At 33.9% G+C, this 17,222-nt stretch overlaps 1 protein-coding gene across 4 annotated transcripts in view; it reads left to right on the forward strand.

Annotated features, from left to right (window-relative positions):
- The window catches only part of KCNT2 (potassium sodium-activated channel subfamily T member 2), a 446,059-nt gene that overhangs the window by 250,640 nt on the left and 178,197 nt on the right, over positions 1 to 17,222 (forward strand). For all 4 annotated transcript variants that reach the window (XM_037825119.1, XM_037825122.1, XM_037825120.1 and 1 more), the window contains one exon: positions 12,978 to 13,086. In XM_037825119.1, coding sequence (XP_037681047.1) covers positions 12,978 to 13,086 — 109 coding nt within the window. The remainder of the gene's footprint in view (positions 1 to 12,977; positions 13,087 to 17,222) is intronic.

The raw sequence follows: 17,222 nt of genomic DNA on the forward strand, positions 1-17,222 counted from the left end.
TCTTCATAAGGCACTATGTTCTAAAAAGGCAAGACACACATTAGGAGAAAATATTCATAATGGTTATATCTAAGTAAGGTATCCAAAGATTTACAAATAGCTCCTTTCACTCAATATTAAAAAGCCAAACAAACCAGTAACTATGGGTAGAAGAATTGAACAGGCCTATCTCAAAAAAAGATATGCAAATGACTTCATGAAAATATGGTCGACACCATTATTCACCAGGGAAATGAAAATTGAAATTATAATGCACTACCACTACACATTAGAATGTGTAAGATTAAATGAACTCACAATATCAAGTGAGCTCTCATATCCTCTTGAAGATTTCATTCTAATGTGGAGGACAAGTGTTAAAAAGGTAAATATTTCAATGAAGACTGCTGTAGAAAAGACTTGCAGACTTTGAAGGAACCTTAAAATAGGGAGACCATGTATGATAGATGGGTTTGGGGAACATGTGAATATAAGCTGGCCCAAGAATCGGTTAGCATCATTAAGTAAATGCAGAGATGAGTGATTCTCATAAAATAAAATAAGAACATAAAATAAGAATCTGAGATGGGGACTGGTAGATGAATTTCCCAGAAACTAGGTCTGGAGAATAAAGCAGAGAGAAGATTATGAGGAAGTTTATAATCCAGTTCCCTTTAACATTATCTCATGGATAAGTGGAAGGTACTGAAGAGTTTTCAAGAGAAGGACATATTAATATATGTATTCTTAGAATACCTCCTCTCTGGAGGCACTGGCAAGAACTGTTTGATAGAGAGAGAGCATAGGTTTGACTGAATTCCTTGAAGAAAGTAGTGAAGGGATGTAGATGCAGAAATTCCAAAAGAGGGAGATATCTGGTAGCTGTTGAGAATTACATGAAGGTTTCATGAAAAAAATAATGTGAGCTACATGTAACATTTAAATAAAAGAACATTAATTGCAATTTTATTTATTATAAGAATAAATATAAAAAGTAGTAGTATGTCTACCCAGATGGGAATGGATAAGTAAAATGTCATGTGTGTAAAGGATTTAATATTATTCAACTATAAATCATTATTAGAAGTTGTATCAAAATGGAAAGATGATACAAATGAAAAAGCTAGATATAGAATTCATTAAAATAGGGTACCAATTTTATTAATATTCATATGCATAAAATTACATTTCATTTTTATATAAGAACATAATTCTATATAGAAAGCAGGGGTCTTGAAAATGGTTATTTTATTTATAGTTTTGAGTTTTCACATATTTTTCCACAAGATCCCAATTATCATGCATGAGTAATGCCATGATAGCATTTGTGAATGGATGCATATATATCTAAGCAGCAAGCATGCTATCCATTTAATTAGGGCTAAGGGTTATGTTGTTGTAAACTATAATAATTCTTTCATGTGAACTGAAGTACAATTAATATTGTTGGTTAAAGATAATGTGATGAATTTATGAATTTGCATGATAAGCATCCTGTTACATTTTATAACCTGCGATCAAATCTCATTTAATATTTTAATATAATGGTCATTTTTAGTGGTGTCAAGTTCTTATTTAAGCTATCAAACTCTCCTGTACAATAAACCATAGGGGCTAAAACTGATGGATCTGCTAATAACTACTACCTTCTTGAGAGGGTTACTTCAGCTTTCAGTAGGAATTTGAAAAAGGCAATTTAAGAAATGGTAGCTATTTTTAAAAATCACCAAGGTGAATGTAATTAGCTGAGATAAGTTATTCCAACAAAAGTTTGGCAGCTCATTTATGTATTTGAAAATAAGAAAAAGAAATTTGTAATGTTGAAATATAGGAGATTAGTGATTTCGATGAAATCAGATTGTGCTTCAATTAATTGTTTATCTGATAGTCATTATTTTGCAGCTTATTAAGATTCTGTTTTATCTGGGGCGGGGGTGGGAGGGGAAGCTAGCATTTTTGTGAACTCATGATAATGTACATATTTAGTAGAATTTCTGTGTTAAACGGTCTATGTATTTTTATGGTTTTTGATAAATATTGCCAACTTGCTCTGTGGAAATATTTAATTTGCCCTTGCAGAGTGGGCAATATTCTTTTTAACCTTGTCCCTTGGTTGAATGCAAAAATAATGTAATAGAAATAATAATGATATTATTATTATTATTGTAGTAGTAGTAGTCAACATTTATATGGTGTTTACTATGTGCTAAGGACAGTTCTAAAGCATTTTGTATAGGTTAATCATTTAATTCCACAGCAACCTTATGAAATGGTGTACAAGTTATCTATTGCTGTTTAATAACCACTCCCTAAACTTAGTGGTATAAAAAACAATAGATATTTATTATCTCATAGTTTCCATGGGTCAGGACTTTGGGAGAAGTGTGGCTCAGGATAATGTCATGATGCTCCAGTGAAGATGTCATTTGGGCCTGTGATCATCTGAATGCTTGACGTGGTCTGGAAGATGTGCTTCCAAAATGGTTCGCTCACATGGTTGGCAAGTTAACACTGGCTGTTGGCAGGAGGGCTCAGTTTCTTGCAACATGAACCATTCTATAGGGCTGCTTGAGTGTCCTTACGACATGCCAGTTCCTTCTCCCAAAACGAATGATCCAATAGAGAACAAGGCAGAAGCCACAACGTTTTCTATGCTGTAGCCTTGGAAGCCACATTCTGCCATTTCTATCATATGCTATTGATTACACAGATCGGCCCTATTCTATGCTGGAGGAAACTACACAAGGTATGAATAGCAGAAAGTGAGACTCAGAGTGGCTATCCTGGAGACTGAGACTGGCTACCACTGGTAGAGTCTATTATTATTCCCATATTATTATTCCTCAGATGAGGAAACAGACGCAAAGATGTTAAGTAAAATGCTTATGGTGCCATACTAAATGGGAGAATCAGGACTTGAATCCATACCTCTGATTTCAGAGAGTATGCTGTTGAGAAATATATAGTATTGCCTTTAATGATTCACTTTAATTTTCAATTTTTTGATAACTGAGTCACACATTTTCATGTATCTATTGTTTAATTTGGATGTGTATTTGTATATGAAATACATTCCTATGCTCTTACTTTCTATAGAGCTGACTATTTTTTGCTTAGTGAATTAAAGAGATTTTTCCTATTCTAAAATTAACAATATGTCTTTTTATATATTGCTTTTTAATTCAGTTTGCAAGCTATCCTTGTGTTGAGGTTATGGTATTTTTAATTAATGGAAGTTTTACTTTTTGCATATTTATAAATGTTTTCTTTATTGTTTTTGCTTCTAGAATTATCCATGGATTAATTTTTTAAAAGTTTAAATAAGTTCATTTTCCAAAAGTTACTTTTTCTATGACAAAATTTTTAGCAACACTTAGAATTTTCCCCTGAGGTCAGAAAAATGTATGTCGGTGGTGAATGACTGAAGTTCCAAACTGATTTTATTCTTTGGAACCTGTTGAAGTGAATGTTATTTTAAAGTGTTGGGGGGACTATTGGTGGAGGTTGGAGGTTGGAGGTTTGTGGTGTTGAGGAAGGTTGATCCATATAGGCAAGAAACCAACAAAACAGAAACATCTAGCTCACTTATCCCATTAAATTAACCTCAATTTGCATGAAGAAACTCCTTTTAATGTCCATATGCCTCCTGGGAAATCTGAAGTATCGATCCTTAGTCCAGGTAAATATCTACTTTATTTTGATAGCTATCTGAATATCTAGGTGAGAGCAGCAGCCGTCTTTATCAATTTTTGTGATGGAAGAGTAACAGTTGCCTGCATTCCCCAAACTCCCTCATTAGCTTGGGAGACCTGGTGGTTGTATTTTCTGCCGTCTGTTCAGTTTAGAGCTGGCTTCAGCCATTTGCCCATCTGGTAGCAAGTCGAACCCTTGAAGTAGTTTTAGGAGAGGGAAGAGCTGTTAGCATATATCGTGTATTTTAACGTGCTTGATTAATCACATGTTATAGTTGTATAGCTTTTGTAGAGTTCTTTGTTGGTGGTTTGAACTTAAATTAATAGTGGGTTTAGGCAAGTTGCTCTGTCTCTCCAACCGTCAGATTACTTATCGGAAAACTGTTTAACAGTACGGTATACACCATAGGGTTTTTGTGAGGATTAATTTATATATATAACTGTAGTTGACCAGGAACCAACAAGACAAAAACATTTGGACCAACTACCCCATTGATTAATTAATTATTAGGTTAATTATAAATTGAGTTTAATAAAAATAAAATATATAAATTAAATATATAGCCATTTTTAAGGTTCTAACCTAAAGTATTCTTTGCTTATCTACTTATGAGAGTATGTAAGATATTTATTGAAACCTCTTAATAATAATATTATATTAATACTAAATAAGTAATGTTTCAGGCTTTATGCTAAATTATATATAAATGATAGGGCTTTTGTGAGCATTAATTTATAAATTGGTGTAGCCTTAGAGGCTACACCAGTATGTACAAAAGCCTAAGCCCTATGGAATATATTATACTGTTTTAAATTTTTAAAGATAAGGAATCTGATGGTAGGAGAGACAGAGTAACTTGCCTAAATCCATTGTTTATTCTAATTCAAACTGCCGACAAAGAACTCTACAACAGTCATACACCTGTAAGATATTATTAACCAAGTACATTAAAATACGTGATATATGCTAGTAGTTTTTTCCTCTCCTAAGTCCACTTCTAAACTTTCAACTTGCTACCAGATGGGCAAATGGGTGGAGCAACCACTAAACTGAACAGCTAACTGAAAAAATACCACCATCAAGTCTCCCAAGCACTCAGCATATAATGGAGCAGTTTGGGGAATGTAGGTAAGTACGCCCTTGCGATCAGTTTTGTTACTCATCAATCACACACTACACACACACACACACAGACACACACATGCACAACAGAATTGTAGCTGAACTAAAATGTTTTCCTCACTAATTCAAAGAGAGTTTGAAAGATCTCTAGGACATTTATTGGTAGCAAATTAATACTGATAGATGTTACAAAAGAAATAAATACAGGCACCATAGGAGGATATAAAAGGACAGCTCTCCTAGCTTAGGGAAAATCAAGATAATACTTAACTTGAACTTATAAGGACCTTGCTCTAGGATGCAGGAACGTTGACTGATAAAGTCAACAAACATCACAACGTTAAAATGAAGCAATAAGTATTCAAACAATTATAAAAACACAGAAATGTTGTTTATACTCAGTATTATTAAAGCAAAAGAAATCTGTCTTACAGATTTATAATTTGCCAATCTCAATTGGGTTGGATTCTATATATTTAATAAGCATTGTGCATTTAGATCATATGAAACTAATAACTTAAAGGTTTTCTTAAACCTATTATCAGCCATTTGACAGCTGAATTCCTCACAATCCTAGAATTGGCAGAATTCTCCAATATGTGTGCACACACACACACTCACTCACTCCCTCACAGTGTTTATTTTATCGATTAAAGCAAGAGTCAGAATAAAACTGACTTGATTGTTAGAGATTATCTATTCTCATTTTTTAAAAAAAGAACCAATTTTCCTAACAATCAATCCACTCATGCTTGTAAACAGTGTCTAATAAGGAAAGGATATGTGAAAGTTCTTATAACATAATTTGTTCAGCCGGTCCATTTAATAAAGTTATTCCCTATACAATAAAAATGAACAACATTCAATTTTTTAAATTGACACTGGTTTCTGTTTCTGTTTAAAAGCTCATTTCCAAAGGATATTTTATTTCTGTAAATCAAAGCCCAGGACTAGATTCGTTGAGTGCACTTTCCACTGTTGACTGCTTGCCAAAGAGTGGTTACCTAGCAACTGCATGGAAGAAGCGTCTAGTAGGTTAAATCATTCACAGGCGCAGAAAATACTGTGGTGCAGGCTTTTAAAAATATATATATTCTGCCTTGTTGGAAAGCAATTATCAATTTTATTTTTCCAAAAGCAAAAGAGATTTTTTGTTTATTTTAAAAGTTTATAAGTTGAATATGGTTAAAAACAACAGTAACAAAAAGAACTACCATTCTCACATAAGCCTATTTTAAAAGTTATATCCCTCCAAAGTGCTTTCCCATCGCTTGAGATGGTATCAGCAGTTTGAGGCCCATCCTTACAGGCTATTTTCTGTGCCTATTCAGGTACACATGCATGTGCACACAGAACAAACCTGCAGAAATCAGCATTTTTATAAAAGTGGAATCGTTACAATTTTAAAATGCAGTTGTATTTTCTTTTATTAGAGAAGTTTTGTGTTTACAGAACAATCATGAATAAAGTAGAGGATTTCCATATACCACCCTATTATTAACACCATGTAACAACATGGATGAATCTTGAAGACATGGTGAGTGAAATAAGTCAGACACAAAAGGACGAATATTGTATGGTCTCACTGATACATCATTTTAACTATTGAATTTTTAAAATATATTATCAGCATTGTTTCAAGATAGTTCATTGAAATATATCCCTTTATTTTTAATAATGCATACTGTGATAATATGCAATATTTATTTAGAATCTTGATAGGGATTTTATATGCATTGCCTAAGTTTCTCCCCAGAAAATCCTGTGAGGTACATCCTATTATAATTCACATTTTAAAGATAAGGTAAGTGAGGCTTAGAGGGCTTAAGGAACTTGCACAAGGCCTGGCAAACTCAACAGTGGCAACACTTGACATAAACGTGTGCTTTATTGAAAAAAAGAAAGATCTGAATCAGAACAAACAAACAGAAACTTTAAAAGGTCAAGAAGAAAATACAAGGTAAAATGAACATAATTTTCATTTTATAATGGAAAAGAAATTAGAAACCATAGGAAAAGATGGACAGATTTTATTGCATAAGGAGTTATCTTCCTCTGCATAATCAAAGCTGGACTTTTGCCACATGTGGTCTTGACAGCAAGAAGGAAAGTATTTAGGGAAAAAGGCTTTGTCTTTAAAAAAATCCACAAATTGCACTCTTCTGCACACTAGTCATGTGGGCATACCTAACTAAAAGGGAAGCTGGGAAATGTAATTTCTACATGGGTAGGCACACATGCAGCTGAAACTTTGAGGTAGATTGAGGGGAAATCAGAGCCTCTATTACTAAAAGGAAGAAGACACAAATACATACTGCAGGACAATCATAGTTTCAGCCACAGTTCAAACCTCTGGCCACCCTTGTATCCATACTTAACATTTTTCCTATATCTTGAAGACACTCATCCATTTCCTGTGAAAAATACTTCAAATTTCCATCAATTGCTGTGTCCAACTCAGAGCTCAAGCATAGCCAGATCTAGATGTGGCTTCTAAGGGTCTGACAAGATGCAAGCTAATAAATTAGTTAGTGGCCCCCTCCCACTCCATATCGATAAACAGTATTCAATAGTGGAGCAAGACGACTATAAGAGAAGACTGGGTTTTGCAAAAAAGAGGAATGGTGAAGACACAGCAGTTGCTGGTCCGTAGCAATAATGAAATCCTCTGGGACTTAGAGACCTCCAAAGCAGTACAAATTTCTTAATAAGATCCCCATTCTGCTCTCTCTTTTCTCTGTTTGTATCCTTTGCTCACTGGGAGATTCTTTCTTATTTACCATTCTCAATTATTGTCAGCTCTGAAGTTGAAATTGGAGAGGATGTGTCCTTTGTAGCCCACATCTCAGCTGATGCAGATTTGGGAGCCCAGGGGTTATTTTAGAATTAAAATATTCACAGACTGTAGATGCTAGGTTTGTGGTTTTTCTCAAAATCTTAGAAGGATTCTGGGCTATTCCATTCCCTTCCATATGTCAGTAATTGCACCCAAGGTTTTTTGTTAAGAACTTTCTTAAACCTACCTCATTTACTAACCTTTGTGGCTCTGCCTCCCTCTTTATAGATTCTAATGGCCGCCACCTTGGCATCATCTGAAACAATTGGATTTATTGGTCTTGCTGAGAGGTCTTAGTGGTAGGCCTTTGATAAAGGCTCTGAAAGTGAAAGTCATCCCGTTATTTAGGAAACAGGTCACTTTCTTGGTTCTGCAAGAGTTCAAATTGTCCAACTCTTGATTTAGATTTCTGGCTGTGAGCAAAGACTGCCCTAGTTAAGAGAATCTATTCCCTTCTCTCTCTGCTTACAAAGTGATCAATTCTTACTTTGTATCATCTCTTTATAAATAACTGGCTGAAATTAGCAAGATGTTGTCAACCATTAGTATTCTTGCCCTTTCCAACCCTCTTTCTAGAGTCGCAGTCTCCATGGATATGTGGTTTCTGCATACAAAGGAGACAATAGATAATAGGGGAAAATAGTAGTCTCTGCCATGAATAATTTCTATACTTTGTATGTCTATAAAACTAAAATTTTATATAACAGTGCTATTTTTTTAATAGAAACTTATTTGATAAAAAATTACCTGTTTGTGACATGAAATGTCCCAAAAAGGAAATCTAAGTAGTTGATAAACCTGAAAAACTGCTCAGTCTCCGGGCTTACTGTAACTCTATCCAATACTTCTTGGTCATAGTATGCAGTGACATCGATTTTCATGAAAATGGTTCTTTAAATATCATTGATACGCTGTTTTATCTCCCCTCTTTCAATGCTCATGTCCTCCATTCTATCTCAACCACCCAGTTCCATGGTCATCCCCTAGAATTTGTCATTACCATTAAATATGACCCCTCTGTAATCTTCATTCCTCAAGCCTCACTGTGACCTCCACCTCCTTTTTCTTCAGGCCACCCCCTCTGCACAATCCCGACTCTCTTTTGACCACAATGGGTCCTGCAATATATTGCATGAGATTTTCACTGCCATTTATACCTAATACAAGTCTTGTCTTCCCTTCTTAGTCTATTTGAATCCCATAGTTCACCATTATAATCCATATCTTCGATTCACCTTCCTTTCATTGCATTTGTCAAAAATCAATCCACATTAAAAAGGTAAAAAAGTCAATCCTTATTAAATCTAACTTTCTGCCTTCAAGGTGTGTATTTCTATACATCCGGATGTGGTTGGAGGATACATAACAAACAAATGTACAAAAGAAAACTTGCTGGCTATACCGACTTTAAATTCATGATTGCTAATTTCCCAAGTCTGTAAGCTGCCAAACAATCACTCTGCAATTCCCTCATCTTTTTCCTCTCTCACTCTTCTTAATAACTATGCATATTTTGTCATTTATCTCCAGCATCCTCTCTAATGATAATTTTCAAACTATTTAATCAAAAAAATAAAACCATAGGAAAAAAAAGTGTGGTATATTATGTTAATAAGATTACCCAAATTCTGACAGTTAATGCAATGCATTTTAAAGATTTTGAAATACAACCTATATGGATTAGATTGCATGAAAAGTCATCAACCAGTTGGCAAATCAGAGTCCTGTCCAAAAGAACTTTCTGCAGTGACAAACATGTTCTTCAGCTGCATTGTCCAATGCTGTAGCCAGTAGCCACAAGTATTATTGAGCACTTGAAATTTGGCAATGCGATGGAGGTACTGAATTTTTGTTTAAATGTAATTAAATTTAATCACAGTTAAATTTAAATAACCACCTGTAGCTAGCGGTATTACATTAGACAGTACAATTTTAGAAGATGGGCAGCAAGCGGAATGCTGAAGTGTTGGAAGTTAGGAAGACCAGTTAAAAAGCTGTTGCATTAACCCAGGTGAAGGATTATCAGGGTCTAAAAGAAAGGTCCATAATCCCTTGGCTGCAATTCCAAAATCAAGAAAACTATGGGAAAAGAAAGTATTTCTGTATCTTTTTTGGGGGTAAAATCCCACCTATCCTGAATTTCTTTGATGGCAATCCCTGCCCTGAGCTGCCATGAAGGTGTTCATAACCTGTATTTTTTCACTTAGTGTAAATATTCACACATTTTGCTGCAGAAATAATAGTGTCTTCAATCAGAAGTTGCTTTCCCATACCTTCCTGGTTGTGTTACATAGTGTATGGTGAATGCAGGGAATTGCCTTTCAAAAATCTAGAAAAGAAATTAATTCTGAAATCTGAAACCTTGCCTAACTGTGGATAAGGGAGTGAAAATCTGTATTACGTAGTGAGAGTGGGAATGGGGGAAAAATCATGAGAGGATTTTAGCGTTTTAGTTGTAGAATCAGTGAGCCTTGGCTGTCTCTTGGCATTAGGGAATGATGGGCAAAGTAGTGGGGAATAATCTGACGAATATTCTCAGATTTCTATGGATTAGGAATAAAAAAAAAAAGAGTCTTAAAATGAGATGAATTCGGGTGAAAGGGAACACAGGTCTAGAGATATAATCCTATTTAACAGATTGTGTTTGAGCTACCTGTACCATATGCAAATAAACATTATTATCTGGTGAAATTACTTTCCTTGGTCAGCTGTCCATAGTGATTAGATTGTTTTCATAAAAAGAGGACTAATTTTACCTTTTATCTAACAAAAAGTCCAATGATAATTTCTATTAACTCATTTAACTATGACAGTGGTTTTCAACCTGTCTGATCCAATGCCACTTTTTATAATAAATATTTTGTAATTCTCACTTTATTACTCTGGAATAAAATTTAGAGATAGCTATCTAAACACATAAATTTAAAATAATAATATAATATCCTAATGAAATATGAAGGAGAAATATAAAGGAGAAAATTAAAAATAAAGAAGCATGTATTCTAATATGTGAATAGCTCAGGCATGAATACGCAAGAAGACACATTGGAAAAGGAGATGTTTGTGTCAATGAGTATATGCCAGCAACAAATACTGACTGATACTGCTAATATATAGTATTCAAACATTCTGAACATGTATGAATGACTCACATACAATGTTAGACAGAATAAAGTAAATTTCTTTAATTATAGTGTTTCGAGATATTTTAGTGTATATTAAAACAGTGCAAACATACTTTGTGTTTGTGTAAAATCACCTCCATTAATGGAGTATATATACTCTTAGCTGGCTGTGCTGAGAGACACTGCAAAACCTTTACTTAATTATAGAAAATGTCATCAGCAAATATAAAAATGACCACCTGAAATGAATTTTTCTTTCCCTTCTTTCCAGTGTCCTCTGATAAGTAAAGTTTTTGACAAAATTATTAAGTACAGCACAATCCTCCCTCAGCCATCCCCCTGCAAACCTGTAGACACACAGTCACTGAGGAAAATGGAAGGAAGGGGACCCCAGTTTTGTTTTGCTTTTTTTTCTTTTTTTAACCACTGAACGAAAATAAGATAATATTTTCAAACTACCACTTCTGCCACATTTTCTCTGGCTTCCCTAACTGAAGAACTATGGTATGTGTGTTATAGTAAGGGCTGGGGATAACTGTATGTGGTATTGTAAATATGGCAATCATACATTCCAAATTTTCTGTTACAGTTCAGATTTTAAAATATTCTGTATAGTTTCATCAAAACATGCATATTTTTCTCAGACCATATGTTGCAATTTTTAGTTTGAAATTTATGGGTCCCCTAAAGTTTTATTGCTATGTGACTTTAAGTAATACAATGCATTTAGCAGTTTCTTTACTTTATATTCACAGATTGGGCATACAAACTCAAAAAATTTTATTGAGAAATTTTGAAAACATAGTGTAGAAACATTATTCTTTTACAAATATTCTGTAAACTTCTCCAAACTCAAAACTGGATTTAGAATCTGCCTGCCTTTCTTGCAAAATATTAAGTATAATGGTTGTGTATTTTTTCTTTTAATATTTTTATTATAATATTTTGAAAAACAAAAAGAAAGACATTATTAGTAGATCCTTGATATTTTTGAGACTGTTTCCTGAGATGTAACTCGAGCCTATAATTTTACCCATAATATGTGAAAGAGTAAAATAAACAAGTTAAGAAATGAAAACAGAAGAAAAAATAATGGGCTCTTTCATATGCTAAGTCATATCATATGTATGGTGCTAAAGTAATTATTTGCCTTTCTGGAAAATTTGCTGAACCATTTCCCAAGTAAACTTTGTTTCTGCATAGATTCCATGATGTATGTGTTCATTTTTTATATTTGGCTTGCTAACAAATCCAACCCTGTATTCCTTAATTTAGCTACAACAGCCTAAGAATATTTCTATTCTTAGAATTTTAAACTTAGTCTTTATTGTCAGTGCTAGCTATAACTGTTGACTAGGGAAGGGAGTTTTTTGTTTCTTCCTTCTCCAAAATGAACAATGTTTTAATCCCTTGTGGAAATAGGAATTTTGTGAAAAAATTGTGTCCTCATGTGTTCTCATTCCTGCATGACAGGAAGCACTTGAGCTGAGTAGCATCATCCCCCTTTTGGTGGGACCTGCACCTCCCACTTGCCTTCTTCTCTAGCACTTTCTATTGTTTATATGTTACTGAGTTTCAGTAGTCATTTATTACCTTACCTGGCTAGACCCTGTCATCTTTTGAGGTGATTAGCAGTTAGGAACCGAGGTTAAAGAATAATTTTAATTTATTTTGACAGTAATTTTTTGATCAATATTATATATTTATTTTCATAATATAGAATCACTTACTGTTATATTAGGCAAATATTATCTAGCATATCTTTTAAAAAACACTTTCTAAGACTTTCAGCTGTGTGTCTATAAATTTAATAGATCAATACCATTTTTTAAAGTTCTGTTGCATTCCATAGAAATATTGGAACTAAAGGAGACTATGTAAAGCATCTCTATATTTTCCAGACTGCACAATAACCCCACCCACAATTCACCCCTTGTACAGATTAAGCATAAGGAAGATTAAACCATTTGTCCAAAGTTCCCAATTTTGGGGCTAGAGCCCATTCGCTTCTTCCATCACTTGACCCATAGTCTAGTAACTCTCTGTCTTATAAAACTTTGTTCTTGGGGATAAAAGTGCACATGTAGAAACATCTCTAAAGCAAATGTGTTTATATTGAAACTTTTGCAAATTTAATTCACTGTGTTTTATTTTTTGTGTGATTTAGAAATACTACTCTCCCAAGGTAAATTGTTCTAATTTACCTATTTTATTTCAAACAGATCATGTTGTTTGTGAAGAAGAGTTTAAATACGCCATGTTAGCTTTAAACTGTATATGCCCAGCAACATCTACACTTATTACACTACTGGTTCATACCTCTAGAGGGCAGTAAGTATATTTTTTCTTTAAGATAATACATTTTAAATTATAAAAAATAATTTAAGTGCAGTTATGTGATTTGGAAATATAGTAAGCCAAGGAATACGGCCAGATATGTACTTATGTTTGTATTTGTGTGAGTAATCTTGATCTGATAAATAGAGACAGATACAGACACATCAAGTTGTACAAGCGCTACAGAAAAATTGACACTTTCTTAGTAATAATTTGTTCTTCTTAGTAATCTTGAGACTCTTTTTTTCATTCTAAATTCTAAGTATCTACATCATTTGCCAGGATTAGGGTTGGGTATGATTTCTGTTTTTGAGACTTAATACTTGTGCAATAAAGAAAACTTAAAAAATCAATTCTGGTAGTCACCAGTGTGAGACCTTAAGGCCGTTTTTTTCCTACTCTAGATAGAGGTATGCTTTTATCTTAAAGCTGTATATACATACTTGACCTCAGTATCACAATTTTAAATTATTGTAGAATAAGAACAAAATAGTTTTGTAAAATTAGTTAATGTAGTATAAAAGAATTCTAAAAGAAATATAAGAAACCATGTCTTTATATGCATTTCAAGGTAGACAGGGGGAGTCATATCATCAGAAACTTTTTGCTTTTATTTGTTTAGTTTAATAGATTCATAAAATACAGAGGTTGTTTTTGACATGGGTGATAAGGAAAATATAATCAGCAAAACATAGTCACCACTTTTATTTAAAGAGTCAAATGTTTCAGTGCATTTCATTTTTTTTCATATTCCTAACTTGATATTTTAGGCAAAATGTTGATTTTGTAAGTAAATTCTACCTTGATGCTTGAAGTTTTGATTATATAAATTTAGTAAGTTGATTGATAGTTATTTAAGTGAAATGTCAAGTCAGATAAATTCAGGAAAAAGAAAATTCTTTCTTGGTTTAATACTAGATAGAATAAGTTGCTGATTGAAATAGTAGATTCCCAGTGGTATTTTAAAGTAGATTTCACTATCTCGTCTCTTATTAAGTCTCTGCTTTATTGGGATAATAAGAATTTCTCAGGAACAATTTTCTCAAAGTTCTGAATAGAAATATTTCTATTATGTACATTTACAAGTCTTCAGTCTCTACAATGGAATCAGTGCAGCAGGCTGTACGAGTTCCTTCTTTGAAGAAAGTACTCAGCAATTCTGATACAATCAAATTGAATAGTAGAAAATTATTTTGAAACTAATTAATCATTAGGATTCTTCACTTGTATTCATTATTTTGCCAAAGAATTATAAATTTTTATTACTTTCTTATTGTACAAACAAAAAATGAGACCAATCAATGCTATATAGCATAGCTTATTAACTTAAACTAAAAATATGTTGCCCCACTCTTAATAAATATTATTTTTTGACTCACAGCATTACTTAGTGAACAAATTGTACCTGACATTAAGATAAGAAAAATGTTCAGTGGCCCTTTGAAGAGGACTTTTCACAATAAACTCCAATGAATGTTTGCCTTATTAAAAAAGAAAATATCTTGTTAAGACATGTATTACATAACTAAGAGTTCCTGTAAATAAGATTGGCCTGTAAAATCGTCTCACAACTAAATATCACAGTAAATGCTAGAGTTTTCCAGAACAAATTTTTTGAAGCAGCTTTGTGGAGATATAATTCATGTACTATACAATTCATTCATTTAAAGTCTACAATTCAATATTTTTAGTATATTCAAAGAATTGTACAGCCATCACCACTTTTTAATTCCAGAACATTTTCTTCCTTCCATAAAGAAACCCCAAACCCTTTAGTATTCATCCACCATTTTCCCCTAATCCCCTTTAAGCAACCACCAATCTAACTTTCTGTCTTTATAGATTTGTCTATTCTAGACATTTCATATAGATAGAATCATACAATATGTGACACTCTTTTGACAATTTGCTTTTACTTGACAGAGGTCATCTCTTTTGTGATAAATATCAGTACTTCATTCCTTTCTATGGCTAAATAATATTCCATTGTATGGATAGATCACATTTTATTTGTCCATACATTATTTGATGGACAATTGGGTTTTCCCAGTATTATAAATAATGCTGCTATGAATATTCATGTATTTCTGTGTGGACACATGTTCTTATTTCTTTTGGGTACATTCCTAGGAATAGAATTTTGGGTCATATGGTAACTCCATGCTTATCCCTTTGAGAAACTGCCAGACTGTTTTCTTCAACAGCTGAAGCATTTTACATTCCCACAAGTAGTGAATGAGGGTTCCAAATTCTTGATTTCCTCACCAACATTTGTTAATATCTGTCTTTGATTATAGCCATCCTTTTGGGTGTGAAGTGGTATGTCATGGTAGTTTTGATTTGCATGTCTTTGAGGTCTAATAACAATGACCGTATTTTCTTGTGTTTATTCATTAATTGTACATCTCCTTTGAAGAAATGCCTATTTGATCCTTTGCCCAGTTTTTACTTGGGTAATTTGTTTTTGATCATTGAATTAAAAGAGTTTTCAAAATATATTCTAGCTACAAGTGCCTTAACAGATATATGATTTGTAAATATTTTTCCTCATCCTTGTGAGAAGTGTCTTTTCACTTTACTGATAGTGTTCATGAAGCACAAAAGTTTTCATTCTGATGACTCCCTAGAATAGCTTTTTAAAAAAGTGTTAAGTTTGTCTTTCAAAGAATGACAATTATATAGCTTCAATTATATTGGTCAACTTTTGCAATACTAGAAGACACAGTAACTTGTGTATCTGAATTCTATTTTTTCTTATTTGGTTTTAACCTTCTATCATAATTTATATTTTCCTTTATATTTGTGCTTTCATTTCTATTTTTATTTAACCTGTGCTACATCCTATGGAGTAATTTGAATAATATCTATCACTTACTTAATTTGAGTAATATTTATCACTTAGCTTCCAGCTTCTTGAAAATATATTAGAAGCAAAATTAAACTAATGAAACAGGACAATTAATTAGGTTCTATTTTTATTCATTTGGCTCCTGGTATTCAAGGAAAGCTCTGTCATAACACTAGCTGGATACAAGCTTAAGGAATAGACACCTCAGAATCCAAATTCCAGCAACAACAGATTAATATATACAAATGTCCAGGTTTGAAGATGGTGCCATAGAGAGGAGTGGAAATTAGTTAGTCCCCTGGAGCAACTAATAAACAACCAGGAACAAGTGGTAAATAATCTGGAACAACTGCCGGGGGAAAACTGTGACTGTCCACACATTGTACAACCAACCTGGATTGGGTGGAATGGCTAAGATTGCAGCATGAAATCTGTAAGTAAAAACTGCAGAACTGCACCAGGAGCTGCGTCCCCCCATGGCAGGCTGAGCTGCATGCACTAACTGTAGGAGAAACCAGCATTCTCAGAGCCAGCAAATACAGCTCAACTGAGCTCCAACTGGGGTTTTAACTAACAAATGTGGATTGCTGAATACAAGCTACAAACATAGACAAAACCCCTAACAAGCAGACAGAGGCTTTTAGAGACAACTGACCTTAAAGAGCCAGAAAGACCAGGTGCTCTCTCTGACCTATGAGCAAAACTCGGGGCCATGGACTGGCTCTGAAAAGGGACTTTCTTTCCCTCTTTCTCTTTCTCAACCTGAGTGGTTCAGTGGAGAGAGCCTCAGCCATTTTCACTTTGCAGCCCTCTGACCCAGACAGGGATGGAGATAACAAAAGCAGCAATTCAAATGCAGAAGATAACTCCCTGGGGGGGGGGGGGTGTATCTTCCCTAAGAGGAAGGAGGTGGGGCGCAGCCCTAGGGATGGCCTTCCCTTCAGAACTCGTACCCCAGACTGCTTGGGAAAACAGCCAAAACAGAAACTATAGGGGCCACACCTTCTTACACCAGTTGGGAGTGACAGGATGACAGGCGCCACCTGCTGGGCAGGTTAGGAAAAGCACAGTGGCTAGAGGCCTCACAGGAAAACCTGTCATTCTTCTAAGATGCACCTTGAATATAACCCCATTCTGAGACCTGAACCCGTTCTGGTTCAGGAAAATCTGATTGGGGTAACCAAGGAAACCAGATGCCTAGACAACAGAGTACTACAAATTACAATAGGAAGAACAAAGATATGGTCCGAAGGAACAAACTTACACCTTAATTAAGATATAT

Source organism: Choloepus didactylus, chromosome 2 (genome assembly GCF_015220235.1).
Source record: "Choloepus didactylus isolate mChoDid1 chromosome 2, mChoDid1.pri, whole genome shotgun sequence".
NCBI lineage: Eukaryota > Metazoa > Chordata > Mammalia > Pilosa > Megalonychidae > Choloepus > Choloepus didactylus.